Raw genomic sequence first — 10955 nt, forward strand, 5'->3', positions numbered from 1 at the left:
TTGTACCTTCAGATCCATCAGAATGGAAGCGGAAATTAAAAAATACGCATACAAAAGCCTATATTGAATTTTTCACATTACCATTTGAGAAAATATATTATATTAGCTGATTCATATTTTTAAACGGCTACACACAATGATCCATATCCATGTAGCACAAAAAATAGCCTACAGTTGGTGGTAATCGTGGATTTAGTCAGCAGTTATTAATCAAAGTCATCTTAAATAACTAAAGTTTAATAATCAGCCAGTGGTGGTTTTCAGATATCTGACCAAAGTCTATGTAGTAACAGTGTGAAAATACTCCATTACAAAACTGGCCTAAAGTACAGAGGTATTATAATATTATAACATAGGCTATTTTCAAAGCAGACAAACACAGTGAGTTATATAGTATATTACTGGATTATTGTTAATGGTACATTCATGTGGAAGCAGCATTTTACAGTTGTAGTCGGTCAGTTCATTTTGATTAATTTTGTCGGGCAGTTTAATTTTAGAAATGTGTCTATTTTATTTAACGACCATATGTATATGTTTATAAGTGCCGTACATCTATTTTCTTCCAAAATGTATTGAAGTAGAAGTAAAATAAATTGGAAGCACTCAAGTGAAGTAAAAGTATTCCAAACTTGTACTTGTTCAGTAGTTGATTGAACGTAGGCTATTTAGTTACATTCCACCATTATAATCAGCAAAAGGTTTTGAATAAATATCAGTAGACTAATTTAAACCAACTTTATAGCAGCATTACAATATACTGAAAAATATAATATTTAGGGTTAGATAGGTCGTTATAGGTATTGATTAGGAATTACATTTGATCAAATTAAAATTAAAACAGATGAGAAGGGGTGGAGCTCCATCTCTGCCCAAAGCCGAAAACTCTCTAAATCCTGATTGCATTTACAAATTAGTAGGCCTATACGTTTCAGACTTGATCAAGACAACCCCCCCTCCCTCTCTCTCTCTCTCTTTCTCTCTGTTTCTCTGTGTGATTGATTGGAGGAGTTTATAGGCTGGCACCCCCGTCGTGTTTCCAGCCACTCACGCACATGATTGGTCCGCCTCCAGCAGCCGCAGCCATCAGAAGCGCCTCCTCTCATAAACCTTGTCGGACCGCACTAACGTTTCCCATTACTTCCAGGAGAAGCAGCGGCTCACTATTAGGAACTTTGCTTGCGACCTATGGCACACAACTAGCAGGTATGTGGTGGAAAGCGACTAATGGCTCCTCTATTTCTCTCTAAACCTACTGTATTTTCTCCCCCATGCCACACGGCTGGTTAAAACTTTCGGCGTTGAGCGCAACAAGACATACATCATCATTTCGGGGTATTGTTTTATCGCTCCAGCCTGCCTCTCAGCCCTTATCTCTTTTGGGTCTTATCAAACGGTTATCTATTTTGCTGTGAAGACATATTGCGTTTTGTTTCCTATCTGTTGTGTGTGTGTGTGTGTGTGTGTGTGTGTGTGTGTGTGTGTGTGTGTGTGTGTGTGTGTGTGTGTGTGAGAGAGAGAGAGAGAGAGAGAGAGAGAGAGAGAGCGATATTGTGTGTGTGTGTGTGTGTGTGTGAGAGAGGACAGAGATTTGACATGGACGGAACAGTGACTCTTTTTAGCGCTTGATGGGAATATGGCAGTCACTGCGGATTGGATGTGTTTTATTGGAATTAGCCTATAGATGACACGAAGTCAGCCTAGTCAGATTCATAGTTTGTTAGTTTTTATTGTGGAAATCTAGACTACTCTTTTAAAGATGAAAGCGAGCGGTGCATCAGAAGTGGATTTGCATTTCTCCAGAAAATGTTTGTATGAAGATTTTTATAGGGACACATTTTGAACTCAGTTTCCTATATTTTGGCACCACATGAGTAACACCTATTTTCTTCTGATTTAATCCTAATGGTCCCAACTCTTTTTTGTTACAGGGTAGACTACTCCCTGACGATTTTTATTAACCCAGTGTATGGAAAGTGCTCCTGGATGGACCTGGGCGAAAACAGCTGGTCCATGGTCAAGCGAGAAGTATCCAGCAGCCCAGGGTCACCGGCTGAACAGACCTACCTGCCCGGTGACAACAGGAGGGACGGTCCCACCTCGGATGAGCTGAGGACACCTCCGATCGACCTTGACGCACTGGGGCACCGCCGCTCCGACGGCAGATCACTACACTCCTACGTTCACTTCGGACACCATAACAATACGCTGACTGCCGAGGACATCCCGCTGTTTACGGATTTAGACCAGGGCAGCAAACTCGTCCTCTCCAGCGCAGCGCACAAGGCGAGCTTGCTGGTGGACCCGAGCGACATGTACCAAACACTGGCCATCGCCGCAGCCCAGAGCCAGACTGGATATGATTCATCCTCTGGTGGTTATATGCACTCCAACCCCAACTCCCCCGTGTATGTCCCCAGCTCCCGGGTGGGCCCAATGATACCCAGCCTCTCATATCTGCAGGCCAGCGGCTCTGCGCAGCCCAGTCACGCAGTCTCCAGCCACTCGGTCTGGTCGCAGCCCGCACCGGAGAGCCCTTCATACAGCACCGGGAGCCCTCACACCTCCAGTCGGTTCCACTACCCTCCGAGCCCACCCATCAATAACGGGACGCCCCGGGACACCGGCTACAGTAACACGCTGAATGTGAGCAGCAGAGACCAGTACGGCCTCTCTCGGCCCCTCAGCGGGACCTACGCGAGTCCATACTCTCCTTACGCACCACAGCTGTCCCAGCTGCCCTCGCCTTGGACCGGGGGACCTTTTGATAATACCATGCTGCACACCTTGCAGAGCAGAGGCGCGCCCTTGATTCGAGGACCAAACGGAGGTATGCAAAGTAAAGGAGGACATAGTGATGGAATAATGTTCATTCTCGCTGTCTGGGATCATGATTACATTCCTTTAATCAAACATGCAACCTTGTGTCAAAAGTGTCTTTGGGCAAAGCACTGAAACTGCAGTGCGCTTTTGTAACATAACCTGATCTCCCTGTGGAGGCCAGAGCTCAAAAGATCAAAAAGAATTAACCTATCCAAACAATGTTTAATGAAGTACCACAAACATAATATCCCTATAACATTGGACCAGGTTTTGTCTGAAAGGCCACGTGCGTGAGATTCTGCAAGAATAAAACTAGGCCTCTGTGCGCATAAAGATATTGAAAGTGTGTCAGGTTTATAACATGGAATCCGTGAATCTGATTTAATTTGCTTCACCTTGTAGCCTACACTAATGTCCCTCATGGAAATGACAACCTGTGGGCAGATTTTCATGTTTTAAAGCTGTGCTTTATGCTGATTTAAGTCTTTGTTTTTAGTTTCAGATATTCTCGACGACATGGGGGAGAGCAGAGAGTGCGTGAACTGCGGTTCCATCTCCACGCCGCTCTGGAGGCGCGACGGCACGGGCCACTTTCTCTGCAACGCCTGCGGCCTTTACAGCAAAATGAATGGGCTGAGCCGGCCATTAATTAAACCACAGAAACGGACGGTAAGCCACTTAACCGCTCAATATCCTGCCTAATCGTTTCAAACAATGGCTGGAGGTTATCACCGATGATAAATGTCTGATGCAGTAAATAGACGCATATGCATATAGGTCAGATTTGATTTTAAATGTTCTAATTATTTTGGTCTTATTATATAAGTGTGTTATATGTGACTGATCATGTAAAATGGTCATTATATATATATTTGTAAAATACATCCCAACACATATATTTGATATTTAAGTGTCTGCCTTTTGTGCAAATTGATGACATTATTACCCAATAATATTCATTTATCAGCCACCAATCATAGAAATGACGCTGATGCGGGATTGAAAGATTTGCTCGCGAAGAGGTCAGTTAGTAAATTTCCCATAATTTATTTTAAAGGAATTGAAGGCACTGATTTAATTGGATTAAAACCACACATGTTACATTGTTAACGTAATTAATCAGGCACTTACTCTGTCACCAGTGCTTCTGTTGGGTAATTTAATCTTAATGGATGACAACAAGGGCAACTCTTTTCCTGGTGCCATTACGCGCATTACGCACAGTTTTTCCTAGGAATCTGATGTCACGTATAAAAGCCGTGCGTAAATGGCATGGAGATAATAGTAGGGCCCGTATTGTTGTTAGGAAACAGGACATGAAAGGTCAATTTGTAATGAAATTAGTGGAGTGTGGCTTTCACTATTAAAACATTTTCTTTAACTGAGAAAAAGGCTGTTTTATTAATATCACATCCTACTCTAAACATTTTGTATTGATTATAATCATTAATTCAGTGTTATATTTTTGTCACCAGTCAACGTCCAGAAGAATCGGCCTGTCCTGCGCTAATTGTCAAACCAGCACGACCACTTTGTGGCGCAGAAACGCGGAGGGAGAGCCAGTTTGTAACGCGTGTGGGCTCTACACAAAATTACACGGGGTGAGTCGAGATTGTATTTCACATTTATTTCAAACGTAGGCCTTATACCCACTTTGATAAATCAACACAAATTTAAAATAATGAATTGGTCTCCAAAAATCATCAAATCTACAGGTACCTCGGCCGCTCGCCATGAAGAAAGAGGGAATCCAGACAAGAAAAAGAAAACCAAAGACCTTGAATAAAACAAAGGGATCCTCTGGTGAGTCACTGATAATGACTGTGCATATTCCTGTGGATAATAATGATCAAAATGTTGCTTTTTTATAATATGATCTCAGAAATATATATTTTATATATATTTTTTAGGAAATAACAACTCTGTCTCTATGACTCCCACATCCACATCTTCATCTAATTCCGAAGATTGCTCGAAAACCAGCTCTCCTTCCGGACAGGTGTCAGGGGTAAGACTCTCTTCTCCTTACTGTATTATGAAATTTCTTCTGCTCTACTTCATTTGTGTGATGTGGCACAGAAGTTTGTTTTTAATAAAACCTGAAATAATTAATTTGAAAATACCATTCTTACAGTTATTTTTATTGTAAAACTGTCCTTGATGGATCCTCAGGGTTGAATATTTTGTAATCAACAAATTGAAGCATTTGCCACAGCAGGTGTTTTGCTAAAAAGAACACATGCACACTGACTGATGCTCTGTGCTGCTGACTGCTGCTTACACTAGGCATGTTTCACCATAATAATACAGTGAGATTAGAATCACATTGCTCAGGATTTGGTGTTTTTTTGGGGGGATCTCAGTCCAAAAGCCAAACATAAATCGCGTTCCAAAGTGCTTATTCTACTGTATAGAAGAAATATCTGCTTTGAAAATACAATGAGGCTAATAATGCATATTTACTTTGGTGTTGTAGGTCAGTTCGTCTGTGCTGTCCAGCTCAGGGGAGGTAACCGGCTCAGCGGTGAAGTACCCGGGACAGGACGGCCTGTACACCAGCGTGGGTCTGTCCCAGCCATCAGATGTAGCTTCAGTGAGGGGTGAACCCTGGTGCCCCATGGCCTTAGCTTGAACATCTAAATCTTTCGGAGGACAGCAATCCCTGGCCCCTCTGTCTGGATGCTAATGTGGAAGTATCAGGGGGGCAATGTTTGTTTCCTTCCTTGCAGCTGATGCAAGAAGTGTCGGACAGGGTGTTAGGCGACCTTCAGTCACACTGCAAGCTTCAACCGAGCATGGAATAGCTGGGATTGGTTTCCAGATTGGCGTGGGGGATCTTGTTGCCTTAAAAAAACAAAGGGAATCGCCAGGCCAGATGATCAATCATGTGACCTGTTTTGGATGGTTTCTGGACCTGTCATACATTCATTATCTCTCCCTTCCACCATGGCACAGAACCACATCTTGTTTCTTAAAATAAATTCATCATGTACATAACGGATTTCCTCTCTGAAGAAAATGCTGTTGATTGGATACCACAGCTTCATAAAGCGCTATATTCTTTAAGGACATTTAGATTTTTTTTTTTTCTTTCCTCAACTGGAATCATGCCACAAGTGCCAAGACAACTTTTATCAATCAAAAGAAAAAAATATTTATAAATCTTCCATTGTTGAAAACATGGCTATGATTGTTAATAAAATATCAATATAGAGTAGAAGTTCAACCATTCTGATGTCTGCTTTTGTAATTTTTTTCCCTTTATAAGTGGTTGTTTGTAGTACAGTAGTGTTGAATGTGCACATGTTTTCCACTGAAAGCTCTTACTGTATTTGACTGAAACTAGTTTGGTTTAAACAGGGTATAAACGACTATGTCATCTAGTTGTTTTGTTTAATTATTTACTAAAACGTGCAAATAATCAACTCTTTCAGACTAATTTTTGATACTGAAATGTTGTCAGCTGTTGGGTAGCATTAAGGTACTATTCTCAAAGCAGAGCTACAAAAACTCTTTTAAATGTAACGCAGTTGGATGGCTTGTATGATCAAAGCACACTCAGAATAGCTGTGGGCCTACAGACCTTTATGTTACAAGACATACACTGCAAAAGAAGACAATTGGCTGCACTACCTGACTCACTATAAACTGTGAACCTTTCACAATGCAAGCATGTACTATTGCATCATTTTATACCAAAATTAGACCAAACTGGAGAGTGAGGTCACCTCTGAACAAATTCATGTTACTCTGATGTCTTTGATTAATCTGTGTGAGGATTAAAGGGAGTGTAATGACCCAGTAGTAACATAATGAGGTGTTGAAGTGGACAATTGAAAAAGGAAATAAAAACACAGCTGCATAGGTGGCATGCAAAATCAAAATTCAAGAGGTGATATTGGATTTTTCCACACCGTTTGTCTCCGTGTCCTCCAGCAGTGGTGTGGGTGGAGTCTCAAAAAGCCACTTCAGGCCACAACACAATCATGGGGTGATTTAAACCTAAAGGCAATCTGATGAGTTACATGTGAAACTTGGTGTAAAGAGGGTTTTTTGTTATCTTATTTTTCCATTTTTTTCTCTTACAACTTGCTCCATCCAAAAAGGCCTTGTCATTCATTCTTCTGGACTTATTTATTTTTTTGAAATATCATGTTTATTTTAGCATAATTCTTTTGCTGTTTTTTTTTTTTTTTTGTTATATATAAGAAATTTATTTTATTTAAATTTCAGTCCAATAAATTGTTATGGTGATGCAAATGAATCAGTTACCCTGTGTTTTAAAGAAAAAAATCTGTATTTTTGAAGTTGTGGAAAGAGCCGTGTTCTTGCATAATATTAATATTACTCAGGCATACTTTTGTGTGAGGCAATCATAGCCATGCTTTAGCTCCCCATTTCTCTGGCGGAACAAAAACTTGCTTTATTTTCTCAGATGTTTTCATGATTGGGAGGGAAGCACACAAAGGGGGGAGACCAGCTAATGCAATGCAAGGATTTCCTGGGGGAAAAGAACCAATTGAAAATTGCATCTCAAACCGAAAATTATTCTTGCAGATTTTGATTTCCAGCTTTTTTTTCGGGTGGCTTGCTTCCACATTCTGTTTATGTTTCATTAAAGCAAGTCTTTATTCTTCCTGACAGTTCTTTTTACTTAAGAGTTTTTCTTTTCTATACCGGCCCCTGAAGGCTTAAAGCACAATCCACTTTCCTGTGTCCTCTTGAACCAGCAGCTCAAAGTACCTGTCACAATGTTTACTGTACTTAAGCGAATATGGCCTGTGAGTAATACCACATGAAAAGATTTTAGAGATGCTAAAGATTTATGTCTGGGCTTAGTGTTATCTGTCAGCTCTTTGACATATTGATTAAGCCGAATTTATTGAGTGTGGAGGAATGTGCTACACAACACAACAGCCACATCCACAGTTTGGAGATGAACATTGTAGTTGTACTTCTTTTTCTTTCTTTTGAAAAAGATCAAACCTTTTGACATTTTATTAGAATGATACAGCCACAGCCATTTGTTTTAGCCAAAGATCATCTATCATAAAGTTTAGTTTTTTTTAGTGTTAGTGTTACTTGTTACTTGTACTTACTGTCGAGTTTGGATGTAAACGGCAAATGGAAACGTTTGCCCTGTATTCATTGGCTGATGGGTATTATATAAAACACAATTTATACACGAGACCACCAGGCATTAAGTCCTTGAGCTTCAGCGCAAATAAATTACTGAACCACCTTCCGCTATGTAAATGCAAACTAGTGTTGAACTCAAAACATGAGCAAATATTTATAGGTTTCTCAATTTATGAGGTGGTCCTACCTTGGCACTGTCTGACTGGTATCCATGGTGCTGCAAGGGAGGAAATATAAACACAACAGCACAGAAATCCTCCCTGCGCTCTCATGTGGATGGATGTTCGTAGAGATGAGGGTCACATCAACCTACACATTCACACAGAGTGATGCAAACGGAAAACTCGTAGTTATTATCTGCAAAGGGATGGAAAGTAATTGTGAATGATGTTTGTCACAGAGTTGCAGCTTTTGGGACATAGTGGGAATATAAGTATTGGTGATAATTGATCAAAAAGCTGGAAAGAGGGGAAAAGAGAAGGGTATAGCTGTGATAGACGTAGACAGACAAAGAGGGAGAATGCAGAGATCTTGATGGCTGCACAGGGTTGAAAGTCCTCCCAAAGTAAACAGCACATGCTAACCGGCAGCAGCAGACTACAGGCCCCAGGGCTGTTATGCCATGAGGCAGCAGCACAGCATGGCCCAGTGTCTCCCTCAGGAGATGCCCGTTGATCTTTTCATGTTGCCTTTCAAAGGAGAGCACTGCTGGCCCTGCCTCCGGAAGAGATGGGATCTCTGACTCAGCCCTTTTGGGTTTCCTCGACAGACACGGGGGCACATTCTGGGAGAAACAGCACTTAAAAACACGATAGCCGTCCTGCTAGTTGAGTCTTTTCAGATTTGGAGTACCATCAAAAGATCTCTAATAGAAAGAGGGTTTGTGTATATACAGTAAATCCTTTATTGTTCTGGATTATTATTTTGTGATTCATTCATCTTGTTAGATTCATTGAAAGCCAAACTGTGCTTTCAAAGCTGTGTCCACACAGCATTTTGCATCTCAGTTAGCATCATATCAACGCCTATAGGAAAGAATTAAAGGCACTTCCTCCACCCCTGTAAATATATCTCACAGCCTCACTCACAGGAAGTTTGTTACACACAATGGGATGGTTCAGTGCAAGTAATGATGAGAAACCCAAATTCTCTCTTTCTAATAATACGTAAATCAGCAGTTACTATAAATAATAAATGACAGTGAAATGTTTGGCTCCATCACTATGTATAGTCAGTGTTACTTATTACAGAAACAGTGGGAGTGTGTTCGGGGAAGGTTGGGTGTTGGAATGAATGACACTAGTGTACTACGTGTGTGTGTGTGTGTGTGTGTGTGTGTGTGTGTGTGTGTGTGTGTGTGTGTGTGTGTGTGTGTGTGTGTTGTGTGTTGATAACTGCTGTTATAATTGTTAAAATATTCAGAAACCTCAACACTGACACCAAGTACCAACCTGATACCTTTTTGTCCCAAATTTAAAATCTTTACACGTCACTGCGTACAACTCACTGGAATGATTTTCATGTAAGCCACCATGACTGAATAACATATACCTTATAGTGGAAACAATTAATTGTATAATGACATTGACAAATAAGCTGTTTTTAACCTGGATCCGTCACATAATGGTCGATACTTGAACCACTTACTGTAATAAGGTCAGTATTGGCACCAATAATAATCCGTGTATCGGATTGGCACATCAATATAGCTTTCCCAACAGGGATGTTGGATTTTTATGATTTTGGCATCAATGGGAGGTAGAACTTAGATTTTTCATGTATTTGTATTTGCTGAATTAGCTATACACAGATATTGCTTCATAAACATAGTGTGTCAATTGATTTTTTCAGAAAATGTACTATAGCATGACATATGACATTTTGCCATACCCAATTACATATAGAGTATTTAGTTGCCTTCTTTAATGTGAAGCTACATAAAGAAACAATACAGGCTTAAAAACAAACATGGGGACCTATAATTGTGTGGTTGTCTATGTTTTTTTACATGCCAAAGACCTCACTACACCCTCAGAATAACAATCCCACAATGATGATAAAGTGAGGAGGTGGTTGAGTGTTTGAAAAGTGATAAACTCCAATTTCTTCCCTTGATGTAGAATCAAGGTCCACAATTTAACTGAAGCCATCCATGCAAGGGAGATACATTTACATTTGCTCTTTAGTTTATAGAAACTCAGCGGCCCATATATCCTCCATCCCTTATCAAACAATTAGGACTATGCTGCTGAGAAATAACACATATATTAGGGGGAAATATAACAGACTGCTTTAGCATCTGGTACTGCACGCACAGTAAATAAAGCTCTACTCTGATATGCAAACACTCAAGACAAATAAAACGATGTTGCGATTAAATGCCTGGCCAGTGAAAAAACACGTTTTGTGTTTGTTCAATATGTTGTTCCTCCTAAATAAGGTGCAGATTGCTGGGAACTTTCTGCTATGAATAGTGTGCCAAACTGGCACTCACAAAACATACACACATTAGTCATTGTAAAGGAGAGTAGGGAACACTTTGTTTTAGAATATGGGCAGTGCAGGCCCGGATGGGCCGGTCTGGTGGTTTGGTCGCGAGGGCCGGTGTTCAGTCATGGCACTGGTTTGAAATCATAGTTGAATATCATGGATGCTGTCCCTAGGCTCCCTGCATTTGCAGCCCACTCTTTTTACATTTATTTTCCTTGCAGCCCACCGTTCTCTGCATTCATGCAGCCTGGTTAACGATGACGTATTTACGGCACCTTGCTAAATAACAAAAACAAACCGTCCCCTCTTGAACTTCTGTCAGCGGTGCTTGTTGGAGGATGCGACTGTGGGCAAAAAAGAGGCTATAAAACCGGATAATAGAAAGCGCAAAAACGGCGCTGAAAAGGCGACAATTAAAAAAAGGAAAGCTCCTGAAAGTGACGTGGCTAGATGTGCTAAACTGAGCTACTTTTTCATTAAAACCAGCCAGAGTGAAACGCCAA

General features: G+C 40.7%; 1 protein-coding gene across 3 annotated transcripts; it reads left to right on the plus strand.

Annotated features, from left to right (window-relative positions):
• Positions 1-1111: 1111 nt before the first annotated feature.
• Positions 1112-7083, plus strand: gata6 (GATA binding protein 6). Of its 3 annotated transcripts, none has more exons than XM_078264345.1 (7): positions 1112-1206; positions 1932-2830; positions 3320-3492; positions 4299-4424; positions 4539-4626; positions 4734-4831; positions 5300-7083. In XM_078264345.1, exons 2-7 carry the CDS (start codon positions 1987-1989, stop codon positions 5453-5455), a joined length of 1485 nt encoding a protein of 494 aa, XP_078120471.1. In that variant the 5' UTR covers positions 1112-1206; positions 1932-1986; the 3' UTR covers positions 5456-7083. The 3 variants fall into 3 exon arrangements, with proteins under 3 accessions (XP_078120471.1, XP_078120470.1, XP_078120469.1); XM_078264344.1 differs by lacking the exon at positions 1112-1206 and adding an exon at positions 1610-1808 and having other exon boundaries at positions 4791-4831; XM_078264343.1 differs by lacking the exon at positions 1112-1206 and adding an exon at positions 1611-1808.
• The last annotated feature ends 3872 nt before the right edge of the window (positions 7084-10955 follow it).

Source organism: Sander vitreus, chromosome 12 (genome assembly GCF_031162955.1).
Source record: "Sander vitreus isolate 19-12246 chromosome 12, sanVit1, whole genome shotgun sequence".
Lineage (NCBI taxonomy): Eukaryota > Metazoa > Chordata > Actinopteri > Perciformes > Percidae > Sander > Sander vitreus.